Below are 18237 nucleotides of genomic sequence, written 5' to 3'. Positions count from 1 at the left end.
GATATCCTCATATCCAAAAAGAGACCAGGTTAGGAAAGAAACCCAATTAGGAAATTGGGGAAAGCCTCAAATAAATATTAATCTAGAACGTAATAGATTTTGTGTCTCACATTTCTATGCTTGTGGGTATGTACTTTTGAATACTTGGGATAGGCAGACTCTTCTTCTTTTAGCCAGCCTAATAATAGGAAGAAGGAGAAGAGGTACAGATGACAGCTAACAGCTAACATGGGTGAATGTAGGTGTAACCAACAAAGACTGTTCTGGCTGTATAGAATTTCTGCAGACCTAGTTATTTTTGAAAACTATTTGAAATAAATTTTAATGCCCAGAAAAGATATTGTGAAAAAGAAATATGTTATTTTCAGTATATTATATATATCTGTATCATCATTCTGTGTTCTCTTCTGACATTGTCAGTTATTCGTATTATATCTTTAATGTTCCTATATATTTTGTTGTATTTGTTTGCCTTATTGATGACAACCTAGACTTAATAAATACAGATAATTCACAGATATACCATTAATCATAGCCTGCAAAAAACCCTCTGATATTGGAAGAATAATATGACTGCTGCAATAGTCCACATGTTTGAAAATCTTGTTCTATACAGATTGGAGAAGCTATTTTGCTTCACATTAGCTATACCAAATATTAGTTTCCTTTACAAGATCTCCCTAAAATCAATCAGACACATGTACCATGCTTTCAAAGAATTTTTGTGCAGTAAGAATAAGCTATGAAGTGTTTAAAAATATAGGTGACACATACTATAGGTTTTGTAATAATAGTGACATGTATGCTTGTGATTTAGAAACTAATTTTAAGAGTTTATATGGTTTTAAAATATTGAGGTTTTTGAAACAATATAAAATATGGTTTGAGAATGGTATCAGGTTTATTGATCAGCTCTTGGGATTGGCCAAATATAGAAGTTGGTAGTTAATCTCTTACCTTTCAAAATCTTCTCTACTACTCATCTGCTCCAATTTCTGATATTCTCCTATCAGATGCATTATTTTGTGTTTTATACCTTGTTTTAAACTGAGAAGAGTACATCACACTATATTCACTCATGTTATTATATTAGTTTAATCAGATAAAGTCAACAAAGCAATAATAATTCCAAAGAAAGGTAGGGACACAGACTATGTAGCCTCAGGAAGGTACACGTGGAAAGGGGCCCAGAAAGATTTGAAGCATTTCATGCTTGGGGGCAGTGAGACCCATGTCACTTTCCAGTTCTGTCCAAGGCTGGGTTAGGTCAGCAATGCAATCATTTTACAAACAAAGTAAATTGACCTACTTTTCTAAAGATGCCATGTAAAATTTACAAGATCTTCAGAGTCCAGCATCATTATATTGAACACAGACTTAATATCTGATAGCCAATGTTTAGTGATGCTAACATTTTCTTAATTACCTAGGTATAAATAATTTTGCCTCATATGAGGTCTTACTTATAGAAAAGTTTTTATTCCTTATTAAGACTTTACATTGGTTTATTGATCATAGCTACATAATGTGAAAAGTTTAAGTACTAGACTCCATCTTGAAAGCACAGATACTGCATTAAAGTAGAGCTGCCATCCAGGATGAATAATGCAGATATTAGGTTTTAAAACATGTCAGGTTCTCTTAACTATATCTTTCTTCTTTAAACTTTAATCAACTAAGCTAAATGTTTTTCATTTGGCCTTCACTGTTTGTCTCAAGAAGATAAGACACAGCTTATGAGATAAACTGAAGTGCTGCTATGGTTAGGTAGAAGTGGGATTTAATACTATTGCAGTTGGTTGAAGGTATTACTGATACATATTTTTAAATTTGACATGAATGCATGATGTCATGAGAAAGAAAAGAGACCTCCTAATTTTGAACTGGTGATACTTAGAAGTGTTTGGGTGAACTTAGTTAAATTTTTTATGTGGACTTCCTCAAATTCCTCACCCAAATATTCCTTCTTTTTTTTTTTTTTAAAGATTTTATTTATTTATTTGACAGAGATCACAAGTAGGCAGAGAGGCAGGCAGAGAGAGAGAGAAGGGGAAGCAGGCTCCCCGCTGCGCAGAGAGCCCGATGTGGGGCTCGATCCCAGGACCTTAGGATCATGACCTGAGCTGAAGGCAGAGGCTTTAACCCACTGAGCCACCCAGGCGCCCCCCAAATATTCCTTCTTAAAAGAACTTGTAATTAAGAGTATTTTGAGTCATAAATATTAATGATACAAAATCACATATATTAAAAACATTGTTTCTAGATACCAAAAAGGATAGTGTGAATTATATTCTGTAGCTCAACTTGGAAGTCCAACTGTCACAGAGAAGCTTCTCTCATTGCAATCTCTCAGAAATAGACTGCATGCATATTTAACCCAATAGCTTTAGGCATTCAAGGATGGAGTACGTGAAATCAAAAGTACCACATTCAAAATTAGGTGTTATTCACTTCAAATTTTAGAGTAATTTTTAACACAGATAATAATGTGGTTTGAAATTAAAACACACACATAACCAGGTTTCACTAGTTGGAGAGTTTCCATACCTGGGGGAGGGGAGGGGAGAATTGGTGCATTCAGTATATAACACGTGTAATGCTAATAAAATTGATTGGTCGAACTCTCTAGCTTTTTTTTTTTTTTTCTCCTTTTCTTCCTCTTCCTCTAGAGTAGTTCAGCTGGGGGTGGAAGGGTTCTCCCCCATCTTACCCCCCCCTACTAAGAAAGCGTAGGTTGATACCATTTTTATTGTTCTGCTGGGGTGGGAAATAAACCATATGCTTTAGAATTTTGAATGGCTGTACCAAAGAGAAATTGAAGCAGGCCCTCTTTCCCCTTCCTACTGGACTTTGAGGTAGAATTATTCTTCCAAATGTTCTAGCAGACTTGGTGTTAGCTTAATGTTTCTACTCCAGGGCAGAGACGCAGGTCAGGGGGAGAAATGTCAAGGGCTTCAGAGGCGTGTTGGGCTGAATGAAGTGTGGAGTGGGAAGCTCATGTCTGAAACCTACCCCTCCCCTGGATACCAGGCAAAGGCAATAAGAGTCGTAACCAGCTGATGCCGCTGCTGCTGCTTCCCGTTTCCAGGGTGAAATTTTCACAGCAGCTAATTCTAAAGGGAAGAAAAATCCCTAACCAGCAGCGGAAAAGATCCTATCACCCAACCCAAGCTATATAACCTTTTAGGCAGGCTTTTCAGAGAAATCCGCATTTTAAAAGCCAGCATTCACGATCCAAAAATACAGGACGAGAATCAGAGCTGGTATGAAAATCTGAAAAGCCTCTTTACACTCTGAGTGTTTGAAACGATCCGATGAGCATAGGAAGTGGCTGCCAACGCTCTGGCGGCTGCTCGTGCTGCCACTGCCTCTGCCGTTCCTCGCAGAGGGCTGGACGATCTAGTCCCTGTTTCAGCACCTCCGGCGCTGGACAGCTCTTTGCACGCTGCACCCGCCCGCTTGCTTTTTCCAAACACTCTCGCTTTGCATTACTGGAGATGCATCTAAATTACGTTCTGTTCAACAACAAGTAGATTTTTTTTTTTTCTGAACGGGAATTACAGTAGACGATTCTCTCAATTAAACTGCATTTTCTTCTTTACGGATTTGGCCGTCAGACGTATTTATCCCGATCTCCCCCCACCCCCCTTTGCAGGAACGAGTCTTTGGGAACGTGGTCCACCCAGGGATGTAAAACTGTGCTTACCGATGCATCCCATACGAAATGCTTATGTGATCGTCTCTCTACCTTCGCCATTTTGGCTCAGCAACCTAGAGAAATAGTAAGTAACAAAGGGAAAACAAGGCTTTAATGCAAAGGCAGGGACATTGTGGAGAGTGTTTCTCCAGGGAACTGCATTTTAAAAGGGGAAATGGAAAATGTTGCAGGGTGGCAAAATTGGGTTCGTCTCCTCCTTAGCTACAGTAGGTTGGTAAAATGAATTCTAGTTGGTGTGCTGTAACTAAATTCTACTCAATTTTATGTCTTCTAACTTGAAATTTCTGCAGCATAGTTTTGACGATGTACTCCATCATATTACTAATATGCTGCAAACTTTCAAATAAAAATAATTGCCAACTTAACCTTTATTTTAGAACTGTAAAGCTGGTCTGGGGAATTTGTGAGAATACTGTTGGTAGTAGAATGAAGACCCCAGACACTATAAGCCAAACATATTGCATATCTGCATTGGATATTTTCAGTACAGGTTTTCTGGGGGTGTCCTTGGATATTCTATTTAAAAAAAAAAAAAAAACCAATGAAGTTTTCATGAAAGCACGGACTGCCTGAAACTGTAAAATCATTCCTTAAAAGTGTAGGCTTGTAAAAAAAAAAAAAAAGAAAGAAAGAAAGAAAGAAACTAGTTTCTGAGATAGCTGCATAAACTAAGAGAAAAATAATATCCTCATCAACTGTATTTTAAAAAATTATTTACAAAATATTGAAATATAGAAAAATATTAAGATGAATGTGACTTTTTGTCTAAATTTGGCCTAAATATGCCTTACTCTTCTTACTTACTTTGATGACAAAAATACATAATGTAATTTAATGTGCATACCTAAGGTTTGGAACACACTTGATCTTAAAGTGTATTTCTTCAAACTTTCAATATTGAAAATAAAAACAACAGATTTTATTAGTTAGTATCATGTTAGTGTCTAAGGAAAGAAACCTCTCAAGTCAGTAACTGCTTATAATCTTTATATATGTTTTAAAATATTTAAGGCATATTTGTCAAGGTCATGTATTTAGGGACTGATACTGGTATTGTGAAAATTATTTCTGCATATTTTGTTAATAGAAAAACAAAACCCACAAAATATGTTGTAAATTCTTGCATTCAAAATTTGGTTTTCTTTTATAGCCTTAGAGGCCAAGCAAGTGAAATTAAATAAGAGAATACTTGACTTGGAACAAAGTTGTCAAAAGTCAGAAAGTTTGAAAATTTTTCAATATTTAGGTACCAGGTTAGTGTTGCAATGAGTTATAAATGGGAAGATCAAAGTAAATTTTCCAAAAAGCATGCTGTGAAATAATTGAAATATAGATGTTGAAAAAAACTGAATGCTCCTTCAAATTTCAGCTAGAGAAAATTTAACATGTGAATATTCACCAAGTTTTAGTTATAGGTATTTATTGTAAGCCATAGTGAGTAATATGCCATAATCAAGCATTTAAAACTCTAAGGCCTTTATTACTTCACAGTGGGAGAGGGGGGGGAGCTAGAATTAGTCACTTTAGAGGTTGAGAATATATGAACAAAGTGATCACTGGGTAATTATCTGGTAACTATAACAACTCTGTTGGCTGTTTTTGAGTATTAGGATAGTTTTGCTGAGTTTAGAAGTTATTTTCATTTATAATAAAAATTATGTCTCCTTTTTGTGTTTCTTTTGTTTAATTTACAGATCATGGAATCCTCTGGTACACCTTCAGTTACCCTAATAGTAGGCAGTGGCCTTTCTTGCTTGGCCTTGATCACCCTCGCAGTTGTCTATGCAGCATTATGGAGGTATGTAATCAATTAATGCACTTGAAATAGAATGCTCTCTTATTCAGATTAAAGCTGGCAATATGATAACCATTATGTCTCCTTTCTTTTTAACTTACTGAAAGAAGTATTTTTAGAACAAAGTTATAAACTGTTGTGAATAATAGTAATAAAATTCTTACCTAATTTTCTTGTATTTGCCTATGATGACAAAATAAACAAAACTACATATTTTTCTTCCCAAATCAAATGGTGATAACTTTCAACAAGTTGCTTACCCTCAAACATGGTATTCTTATCTCCATATTTCAGTCAATGTTTGTTTCTATTTATCCCAATTATTACTGAGCTTGAGAGTTTAATTGGTACAATCAAAGTAATTTCTCTGCTATGGAAATTCCAAATCTTAAGTTTTCCAAATACTTAAGTCTCCAAATTCTTAAGTTTTAAGTTTTAAACTTAAGAATTTAAGCTCATGTTTTCAGTATATCCCAGACAATGAGTAAGTCTTCTATATTATTAATGCATTAATAATTAATTTTTAAGTATTTTGAATATGTACTGATGTGGATAAATTTCCTTTGGAAAATGTATACTAACCTAAATCGTTTTAAGTTTATGTTCTACATTTTTTTATGTTTCGTTGTACTTTTATTTTTTAAATGTTATTCTTTTTTCAGTGTTCCAAGATTTCCTTGTTTATGCACCACACCCAGGGCTCCATGCAATATGTGCCCTCCTTAATACCCACCACCAGGCTCCCCCAATCCCCCACCCCCTTCCCCTCCAAAACCCTCAGTTTATTTCTCAGAGTCCGCAGTCTCTCGTGGTTTGTCTCCCCCTCCGATTTTAAACACCTTGCCAGGCAGATGAAAGTTGAACATTGACCAGCCTTGTCCCCCAACCCTGGCTCAGTGGAACAGTAATCAGGATATTCAACCAGGGGACTTGAGTACAATTTGAGGGTGTCATTGCTTTCTTTAGATGTAAATAAATTCTAAAAAGTTTAAATGAAGGTACTTTAGGGGCACATGGCTGGCTCAGTTAAAGCATGAATGTGACTCTTGATCTTAGGCATGTGAGTTCAAGCCCCACATTGGGTGTAGAGATTACTTAAAATAAAGTCTAAAGAAAAAATGTAAAAAAAAAAAAATACCAAAATGCTATAGGAAAGACCTCTTGGTTGAATCTTTCCAAAAAGTCAGATTTTGACAAATTAGTTAAAAGAAGTAAAAAATACATAAATAAGGAGATGTGATTGAAAAACTTTGTTCTATATATTTGAAATGCATCTGCTTGATAGTACATGAAAATTTAGTATATTCCTAAGATTCCTTCTATTAATAAAAATTACACCTGTATATTTTAGATATTTTATTATGTCTACTCACATATTGATAAATAGTACATAACCAGACGTCCAAACTTCCTAACAGATTTAAAAAATATTAAGTGTAAAACATTGTATATTCATCTTGATTATTAAAAATGTGCCAAAAATGGTTATTATACTAATAAATAGACAGTTGTATATTATTTCCTGAATATGTTCAATATCAAAATTGCAAAAGTAGCTAGTCCTTATGTTTTACTGTTACTTAAGTTAAAAAACAATTCAGTTGAAGAGTAATTATGGTTTACTAAAGAAAGGTCATTTAATTTAACGTCCTTTCCAAAAAAAAATGTCCATTATATTTTTTAACTCTCTTGAGATAAGAATTAATTGTCCAGGATATTAACGTGTCAACAATATTAAAATTTTCATACTTCAAAAAATTATGTGGACATTCTTATCCCATTGACACAGGTACATAAAAGATGTTCTGCCTTCCTGGGAAGGAGTTATCTGTTTGTAAAACACTGACAGAATGAGAAAACCTGATAAAATATGGCCAATTCCACAAAATTAAAGAAATGTTTGGTCTAAGCATGGCATTAGAGACAATAGAATCCAAGCTTCAGGGGTTAGTCAAGCAGACATTGCCCTGGGAATGGAAGAGCAAGATGGACAAAAACTGGGAATAAGACTACTTTGTCTCCCATAATTGCCTAAGTGGCATTTTTGGAAAATGAGGCAGTGTTGAAGGACCAGAACTTCAGGCAATCTCAACAGTGTCATAATTCATACTCACTGAAGTAATTAGAACTAAGTTCCATTTCTCAATCCTTAGAGTTCAGGCACCAATTCCACCTTCTCTTAACCCCTCAACACTTATAGCTAACATTAACACCAACATTGCCAATATAAATGGTATATAAAGAAGCACAAGATTAATTAGTCCATAATAAATTTTCTTTAATTCAGAAGATCCAGGGAAATCACCTAGTAGTTTTCTAAGAATTACCCAAACACCTGGAAGGATCTGTATTAGTACCTGGTGTGAAACACAAGTGTAGAAGAGAGTACCAAGAAAGAACACAAATTTTGATTCCTAACATTTAGTGGCTAATCAACTCATTGTCTACAAATAGAAGAATTGAAGTAGCATTAATAATTTTATAGGAATTCCAAGATTACTAAATTATTAAGTGAATCTTATGGCATGACAAATTTAATGAATGTTATAAAAATGAAATTTATCTTATAGTATTACTGTGTGGTATTACCATACGGTAATACTCATGTTAGGCCTCTGCTGCCTTTTTTTCTAATTAAAAGTCTAAATTTTAAAGTTTTTAATGATTTATAAAATATATGAACATCAGAATTATTTTATATATAGTGTAGTATTTTGAAAATTGTTGGTGTCCTTTATAGTTCATTAGAAATGTTCATCAAAACATTACTATGTATGTTCTCTTTATCTACAAATATGTTCTGTAGAGGTATTACATCAAAGAGCAACTGAGCATATCTTTTTAATCTGTGTATTGAAATGATGTATTTACAAGTTTTGTTTAAAACCTCAAGTATGTTTATAAAAAGTTTTGGAAGTTGAGACGTTTTATAGAAAATTTTAAGGCAACAATGTGACTCAGTATTAATGAATAATAGAAATATCTAAAGAGTCTTCAGGGTGGTCAGTCTGGGTCTTTTATCAACAGGATTTTCCTACTTACAGAGCAAATGATATCACTGAAACCCTTTTAGTAATGTCATCTGTGTGCTTGTGCTGTCACAAAGCCATTAACATCATATAAAGGGTCAATTTTGTGCAGCCCTTAAACTTTTTATGTTATATCTCCCACTCACAAAAGAAGAAACGACTTAATATTTGATGTTGTCTTTAGCTTCCCAGTGTGTGGTTTATTATATTTTTAGATACTGATGATGCAGGGACAAGGTTAAGCAATACTTGAGGGCATTTTGTATTGAGAATTGACATAGGTTATTCCTATTTGGGTTTATTTTGTGAAGAAACGAAATTTTTTTATTCGAAAAAATTGCTTTTTGTATTTTATTATTACTCCTGTTTTTATTTTGTGTTCTCTTCTGAAATATGTGATGGAATGTGGGCCTAAATATTCCTCAAAGACAGAGATAGAAAAAGAACTTTGATAGATTTTATTTTCCAAAGAGTGCCTCCAGATCTCTGGCACCCCACCTAAGCTTGCACAGTAAACCCACGCCTGCTGTGGAAAGTGATTCCATGTACTAATACAAATTGAACAGCCTCAAATACACAGCAAGTACAAGTATGTCTTTTTTGTTACTGTCACTCAGTGATTTACCACAGGGTACACTAAAGCAAAATAACCGTTACCCTTTCAGGGTAAACAGCTGGTAGAACATTTGATTCTGAGCAGCTTTCTCTATGGCTTACATTCTTGAATCACTTAAAAGTTATATAGCAGACTATATAAACACTTCTTCATAAGGGTGAAATATGGCAGACACCAAGTAATTTTCCAGCCTAATGGCAAATTATCATTTGTGGATTGGACTAGTTTTTAGAGATGAAGTTTCATTTTTTTTATCTTTCCTTTTTTCTTTCTTTTTCTTTCTTTTTTTTTGGAGCAGTTAGGAAAAGAAAAATAAAAAGAGTAGCAAACTATATAAAAATATTTGAGTGTGTGAAATGGTGGATGAGTGCTCATGGTTTCATGAAAGTAATGGTTGCTTTCTAATATACAAGGATATTGAGAATCTGTGTGGGGTTTTTCCTTTTGGTTTATATTGATTTTATATGATAATAAATGTATTATATATATTATATATAAAATATATATACATAATGGTAATTATAGTAATTGTTATATTTCCAAGAAATTTAATGTTTTAGTAAAAAAAATTATATTGATAGCAGTTACAACTTCAACTCTGTCAGAAATGCCATGTTGTCCATACTAATGTCTAAAGAAAATAAAATTATTCTGAAGGACTCTAGGACATACCATGTCACTATAAAATTGGATCTCTAAGAATAATCTTTATTAAAAAAACATTTTTCATATATTTTTTCTATAAAGAATATATTTTAATGTTTCCTTTTCTGGATGAATTTCACCAGTTTGCATAATATGGAATTCTTCTTTCTGCTGAATTTTGAAGTTGGACACATTCTTTTCTCTCTGGCTAGGTACATACGCTCTGAGAGGTCTATAATTCTAATTAACTTCTGCCTATCTATCATCTCATCCAACATCCTCATCCTGGTTGGACAGACTCAGACACATAATAAGGTATGACTGGTAATTATTCTATTTGTGTGTTTATGTTTTGACATAAAGCTGATTATTGATAATCTAAACATTCTACATAAAGTGGAGAACTTCTGACAAATTTTTTTTTAATAAAATTAGTTTCTAAATAAAAGTATTGCCTAATCTAGACCAGAAATACATTCTTTTGGCTTAACTTCCTGGGGATTGAGAGGCCGTTTATAATAGTAAAGATATGTTTATTAAACATTATATGAGTTCAAAGTCTTGGAACATCAAAAGAGCAAATTTTGATTCATTATCCTAATTGTAAATAGAATTGCCTGTGTTTGGTCTACTTTATTAACACACTGATTCCTAAAAGTCAACTATAAATTGCTTACAAATATAACATAGATCATGAAAATCTACCCCAAAATTGTCTGTCGGCAATGACTGAAGAGAGTACTAGGTAAAAGCAGCAATAGATTTTACGCTTTTCAAAAACTTGTACTTCACATTTTGATACTGAACCAGCATTGTGGTTCTTGAACTGCACAGTCACTTTGAGCAGTGTGTAGAAGCCTGAGCCCTATTCATACAAATTGAATTGAGTTGGATGACCATGTTTTTTCCACCAATGACTGTCAGTTTTCTTTACTAAACTACTCTGAATGCATTGTATGAATCCCATACTAGCAATCTTAAATTAATTTATCCCAGTCTCAAAGGAATTCTGATAAACATTGCTTTGATAACTTTTGTTGATTAATCTGGGCCTGTTGTTTTCTCAACTTTTTTACTGTCAAATACTAAAGCCAATAGTTGAACTTCTTTTCTCCCAGAAGCTTTCATTTAAAAAAAAAAAAAAAATTAATGTGCTTTTCAGTAGGTCCTTCTGATAGACTAGTAGGACATGTATCAACTTCAAGGTAGTCTAATTTTGCTAACCCATGCTCCTAAGACTGCTGATTACCAAGGAATCTGATTTTGGATCTGGGTAGTTAGGGTCTAGGAATCCGCTTAGGTGATTCTAGTGAAGATTTCTTTTTGAACCATATTGGTTTGGCGGGGGGGAGAGTCCAAGGGAAAGGTCATTAACCCCAAAGGGCCAAACAAAAACAATTAAAATCCAGGAAAGAGCCCTGTGGAAGTAAAAAGAACTTTGATGTATTTGATTGTTTTGTTTTTCCTATTTATGACTATGTAACATAAATTTTATAAAATATATATAAAAAGGGAAAACAGGAAGAAAGAAGAAAGATCAAAGGTTGATGAAGATGCCAGTTGGAATTAGGAGAGGAGAAAGGTAGGAATAATCAACAGCAGAGAAAGTAGGGTTAAACCTTGGCACAAGCTTGGAAGGAAAAGGGAAGTGACGCGAAGTTAAGTAGAGATGAGAGAAGATGGGACTGTAAACCCTAAGGAAGTACTAAATTACTTATCTCACCCTAACCTTTTTGACTTTTACCTGGGCAGGGCTTCATATACCTTAGAAAGGCTCATTTACTTGTTAGTACCTATTCACAATTCTTGAACTGTTTGTCCTTGAAACTCCAGGCAGAAGAGGAGCGCTTTTCCTCTGAAATAGGAATTATTTATTGGGTCTGGCAATGAGAAAAAAATCAAGCTAGAGTTAGCTTAAGCCCATAGTTTGAGTTTTTGGTTTTTTGTTTTTGTTTTTTTCACCAAAGCCCCCTTTCCTGTCTTTGTTTACCCTCCAAACACTCATTAAAATATGGAAAACTATGTGACCTTCAGTAGGAAATGTGCTTTTAAGGCTGTTTCATGCTGTATGGCAAAGTTTTTACAAGTTCTAAGCCAGATGGTCAAATGGTAGAATTTTTCACAAGGTTTACTACATATTACAGTGATTATTGTCTAAATCATCCCCGTCCAATAGAAATATAATGTAAGCCAAAAAGGCAAGTAACATATGCAATTATAATATTTTATTAGCTACAGTAAAAGTGAAAAGAGACAGGTGAAATTAATTTTAGTACTATATGTAACTCAGTATATCCAAGAGATGACCATTTCAACATATAATATTTTTAAATGCTAATACAATATTTTATAATATTTTTATTAAGTCTTCAGAATTGATGTGTATTTTATACTTCTAATACATCTCAGTTCAGACTAGCTACATTTCAAGTGCTCAGCAGCTATGTCCAGCCAGTGACTACCATATTATATAGGTCTACATAGTAATAATATTCAGAAACTAGTCTTAAGAATTTACATTCTTGGCCATTTTGCCTTTCCCAGCTTTTCAGCATCCTTGTTTTTTTATGGAGATGTCTTTTTGATATCTGCAAATACTAGGAACATCAAAGGCAAGATAAGACAAGTCTGGTTTTACTTTTCATGTCTGATTTAAAAAAATGGCTGGTATGGGTTTAGAAAAAAAATATTAGTTTCCCCAGGTAATTATCTATGGAGTAGATTCCATATGGTTTTGAGACCATAGTAGTTCTGTTCCAGATAGCCTATGCTAATTTTTGTTGCTACAGTTTGTGGGGAGGAACATTTGGTAGGTGGTAGTAATGGTGAGAAAATGAGATTGGTTTCTCTTATGCTATATTAATTTTGCTTTACTGGCTCTGAGTAGATGATTCTGCAAGCCTAGGAAAATTGACTATAGCATTGTGACTAGGAGGGAAAATATGAACACTCGGATCTTATTTTTAGTCACTCTTGACAATACCATGTTTCTGGGGAAAATAATCATATATTTTATCATGATGTGCTGAATTGAATTAAATTGGCTATACTCATTTTATATGTGAAATAGCAGTATGTGAAAGCTATACCTTTCTGACTATATTTGGGATTCATGATTTTTTTAAAAAAAGAAAGAAAGGACAAATACAAAATGTATCATCTGTATAAACTTACCTGTATAACTGCCAGGAAAGTATTTTAAAAAGGTAAAATATTGATCACTGGCTACAGTATTTTATTTAGGTAGTGTATAGGACCCCATTGCTGCTGTGGACATTTTTTTTTTTCCTTTGGGCATTTTATAATTGACCAGATTCCATCTTTGACTTCCCTGGTAAGTTTTGATTGATTCTTAAGTATTCCACATTTGGAAAAGTAGAAACGTGAGAAAGCTTCTTGATGAACAAGCTTATTTGGTACTGCCTCTGAGAGTTGTCATGACTAGTTTGTGTAAAAACAGGTATTTAGTGCTGATGTCCAGAATAGTTTGGAAGTGTCCTATTCGGGTCTTTCTCAGAACTGCTTGTTGAAATATAATTGACTCAGTTATCTCACTACTGAATATTTCTTTTGAGTAGGATAGAAACAAGCTGAAATTCATTGTTTAAGTATGAGGTATTCAAATCTTTAAGCTATAGATTTAATTGCTAGAAGTAAAGTAGGGAATCACATGCATTTCTTATATCTCTTAAGATACATTTATAAAATCTACTGATAACCCATGTCATTATATTTCAAACATTCTCATAAAGGGTCATTGCCCTTTGATATCTTTGTGAATGGAACCAGGATGTTCTTGTATCACTGAAATGTTTGTTTGTGAAGAATTTGTTTGTGAAGAAGTATGCAGTTTTTTGTTTTGTTTTTTTTTTTTAAAGTATGTAGGCTATTTTTGGTCCTACTGTTTTGCAGAAAACAAAGATTATTTTGGAAACAAAAGTTCAGAATATGGTTTTCTTAATCGCAAAATATATATCTGCTTCTTCCCAAAAGACATTGAAATGATTTATCATATTAAAGACTTCATAATATGCTTTTTAAATGATGAAAGCCAAATTTGGCAAAACTATTTATTTATTTATTTAGACAATAGTAGTCATCCAAAAAGTTTGAAATGCTAAGTGATAGCTTCTCTCCCACAACCTCACAACCAGTTACAATGAAAGCAGTCAAGTCCAGATTCTTTTTCACACAGTTAGATATTTTTTAGATAAATACTTATTAGCATATCAGGAGCAAACCTGTTTTATAAGCTCACTGAAAATCCTAGATCTTTGTCATTTTAGATACTTTGACCACATGTTATGTGCAACATTCACTTGAGGTAGACATAGCAACACTTCAGAAGCATCTTCTGGGCCCTTCAGTCACCATGATGCAATCAGAAATCCTTCCTACTCTAATGTCTGGACACAGAATGACTGGGGATAACATTGTGGGCCCCATCTCTAAGACATGCTGGATATAGGCTTCAATGAAATCTTTCATATAGTCACATCAAGATTGAGAAGTATTTAACTACATATATTAGCTAATCCACATATCCTTAAGCCTTTATTTTCATCAAAGGGAACCCATTAATACAGCTACTATAGTGATTAACCAGACATTAGTTCATAAATAAAGACCAACCTTTTATATTCAGCTTGATGAACAAAGTGTTAAGTGTGGACAAATCTACCTGGATCAAAAGGACCTGGGAGTTGCCCCCTCTGGCGTATGGCCATTTGGAATATGGTGCCAGCTGGCCATCCTGTTGTGTGCATTCCTGGACAGGTCCTAGAATTAAAGATTACACTCACTGACACATACAGAGTATCATTCTGAGAATACCAAAGTGTTATAGAAGAAATTATAGGCATCCTAAAAAGACATCCTAAAAGTTATTTGAAAAATAATAGTCAGCTGTGAGAAGGCAAAGTTAGACACTAACTTTAGTCTTAAGAGACCCAGCAAAAGCTCCCATTCACCTATCAAGGGGGGCTTCCCAAATTATTTCAGATGGCAGACATTTCCTTAGGACTGTTTAGCCTTAGGACTGTTTAGAAGGAATTTATCTCATGTTTCTTTATGTATATCATGAGCTATATCTTTTAATTCAATCAAACAAAAAACAGAAATTCTCTATGTTAGAGCACTTTTGAAGAGTCCTCTACAAAGTTTGTTTTTCCTACATCTCTTGTTTATTCACCTTTTATAAAATGTTACTTTTATCCTGTAGTTTGTATCGAGATAATTAGGAAAGATAAGTCAAGCTAAAAAGCAGCGGTCATTCTCATGGAGGATGTTTTTGTGTTGTCAGGATGATGTTTTTTTAGAAATAAAATCTTGAATTTGAACATCTTCAGTTGGGTGAATCTCCTTCTGATGCATCTGTTTCTTATATCTACGACTTTCTTTTGCTGGAGACCAAGATTCTTCACCCATTTACCTACACTCGTGGCCTCTGAATGTGTATGTGTTCAGTTTCCAAGGAGGAATATTGACTGTGTGTTTCAGCTACCTGTTCTGCCCCTGCTGGTGCCCTCTGTTCTGCCCCTCCTCTTGAGATTCAGTGCTCTGCATGTTGCCCTTGAGAGAACCATCTCTTGGGTGGTGATGGTTGAAAGGCATTTTAAGCCAGAGAGACCTGAGCACCCTAAGCCTGCCACTTCCTGCTTATATGATCTTGAGGATGATATTCAGTCTCTCTGGACCTTAACTTCTTGTTAAGGCCTCCCTTAGAGTGATGATGTCAAGGTCACATGAGATGGTACCTATGAAGGGCTTTAAAGCACCCCTTAAACAGTAGCTGTGATTATGGTGATAATGATATTGATGACTCCCAGGTGTGCATCTAATTTATGTTTCTCTTCTGAGCTTCGTATTTCCTCTTGTCCGATCTTCTGCTCACCACCAAATTCATCACTTGTGTCTCTGCTCCACAATCCAACACATTATATATAAATTGAACGTATTTCCTGTGGGCTCCAACCCAGTTGCATAAGCTGGTACTCTGAGAGTTAGCCTTAATGTCTCCTCCTCCCTCATGTAGTAGATCCAATAAGTCACTTCCTCCCACCCCCGTTCTTGCTGCACCCTCATATGCTTCTCAAAGCCACCTTTTCCTCTGTCATGTACTAATCATCTTCAGTGGTCTATCACTGTCAGCATCATTAAACACGCTCTCAGGGCGCCTGGGTGGCTCAGTGGGTTAAAGCCTCTGCCTCCGGCTCAGGTCATGATCCCAGGGTCCTGGGATCGAGCCCTGCATCGGGCTCTCTGCTCAGCGGGGAGCCTGCTTCCTCCTCTCTCTCTCTCTGCCTGCCTCTCTGCCTACTTGTGATCTCTGTCTGTCAAATAAATAAATAAAATCTTTAAAAAAAAAAAAAAAAACAGAAAAAACAACAACAACAAAAAAAAACCAAAACAAACAAACAAAAAAACACGCTCTCTACTTTGTAGCCCAAGTCATGGAGTGAAAATTCAAATCTGATCACTTCACTTCCCTGTGCCTTTGTTGCTATTGTCTCACCTCCTCACAGAAGTGATTTTCAAACTGTTGAGACACAAACAGTGAAAAATGTTTTATCTATGAAGGTTTCTATTCACTGATTTTCTTGCATTAATATATTGGGGCTCAGAAATAAATTTTATTGAGAAAGAGTTCTGTAGCTTATGAAACTTGAGAAACCTTGAACCTGACCTTTGTGGACCTCTCCATTCTCATTCTGTTTTGCTGACTTTGATCACACCAGCAAGAGCAAACTGCTTATAGCTTGTCAAAATTATTTTATGGATTCTTGTTCTTTGTTACCCTTGAACCTGGAGCACTGTTACTCTTCTCCACCCCACCTGATTTTCCAAATGTCTTCATCTAGCTCCTGCTCATTCTCTGACACTGCTCAATCCTTTCCTGTGTAGGAAACCCTTCTCAATCTTCTACTCTTAGGTACACTTGGCTCTGGGGCTCCATGATTTCCAGAGCATACTTAAAGTCTTTGATTAGATTACCTGTTTCTAACCACACTATTCTTAGGGCAGGACTAGGTTACATTTATTCTTAAATCTATTGCCAACATATAGTCTGAGTGCATAAAGTGTATAGTATTTATTGGTTGAATGAGTACATGCATTTATCTGAGTCCATCATTTGGGCCTGTATCTCTGAAGCTAATAGTTGTAGTTAGTTTTATAAGGATTAGGGTTTCCCACTATAGACAGAATCTAAGCGAATACAGTGATAAAGACTATTTTCCTGGGGCCTGTTTGAAGCTCTAAGTGATTGATGGCATATTTAAAGGTGATCTGATTTCTGGGTTTTAGTTAAGGAGGCTCTGAAACCTAGCAAATGTGAAACTTCTCACTTGATAAGTCATGTAAAATAAGGTTCGTAATCTTCTAAAGAAATGTACTTATATGTAATTCCTCTCATAGAATTCACTTCCTGCCAGTAATATCCCAAATGTATGTTTATTATGTCTCAAATATGTGTGTGATCCTAATGGCTGAAGCTAAAGCTTCCTATTTAGGTTTATTAAAATCTAATTTATCGACTTGCTATGATGTTTGTAAAAGGATTTGAATGCAATAAGCTTACGTGTGATTCATTTGAGTCCATTTTGAGGCATCTTCCTAATTCTGCCAAGGCTCTTCTGGATTCCCGAAAACCTTTATCTAACCAGGGAACAGAATGGTTGGTTAGTTTCCTGATTTTCCCAGGCTCCCAGCAATGAAGGACTATTTTGTTCACAAAATGACAGTGCACTTAACCTTCTTATCTCCTGATTATACATTTCTAGTTTTGTGTGGTAGGAATCAAATCACATTATCAAAGCCGATTTCAAAATAGGGCAAAAGATCAATATGAAGGATCAGTTTGAAACAAGCAAAGAAAATGAAAGTGGAATTATTTGACAATACAGAGTTACTAAAATGGTTTGAGATATCAGGTGCCAGATAACCATGAGTGCCAGTTTACACACTCTGTGTGTGTTCTGAGGTCAAACTACAAAGCTGGGCAAAAGTCCCAGAGTGAGCATTCATTCAGCAGGGGAGAAGTAGATCATAAGTCTGGGCTTCAATTCTGGTAGTTGCTTTGGAGATGCCAGGCCTACTCCTTTCTTTCTCTCTCTCTTTTCTTTAAGCTTTTATTTATTTACCTGAGAGAAAGAGCAGGGGGAGGGGCAGAAGGAGGGGGAGAAGTAGGCTAAGCAGGGAGCCTGACTTGGGACACAATCCCGGGACTCTGGGACCATGACCTGAGCTGAAGGCAGGTGTTTAACCGACTGAGCCACCCCAGGCGCCCCATGCCAGGCCTACTCTGATTCTTTGTTCATTCACCTTCAAGCAGCAGGACTGTTCTCCAGGCAATCTAAAGAGACTCCTTGATGTGGCCAGTTTCTAGTCTCCATCCTCATTACCCCCACTTTAGAACTGGCTTTCATGATTTCTC

General features: G+C 35.1%; 1 protein-coding gene across 5 annotated transcripts in view; it reads left to right on the top strand.

The window, feature by feature from the left end:
* ADGRB3 (adhesion G protein-coupled receptor B3) overlaps nt 1–18237 on the top strand; it is a 727154-nt gene that overhangs the window by 564979 nt on the left and 143938 nt on the right. For all 5 annotated transcript variants that reach the window (XM_047734013.1, XM_047734014.1, XM_047734011.1 and 2 more), the window contains 3 exons: nt 3656–3782; nt 5413–5516; nt 10016–10118. In XM_047734013.1, the coding sequence (XP_047589969.1) occupies nt 3656–3782; nt 5413–5516; nt 10016–10118 (334 nt within the window). The remainder of the gene's footprint in view (nt 1–3655; nt 3783–5412; nt 5517–10015; nt 10119–18237) is intronic.

Source organism: Lutra lutra, chromosome 6 (genome assembly GCF_902655055.1).
Source record: "Lutra lutra chromosome 6, mLutLut1.2, whole genome shotgun sequence".
Classification (NCBI taxonomy): Eukaryota; Metazoa; Chordata; class Mammalia; order Carnivora; family Mustelidae; genus Lutra; species Lutra lutra.
The sequence above is the reverse complement of the archived record's forward strand: the minus strand, read 5'-3'. Positions and strand labels throughout refer to the sequence as shown.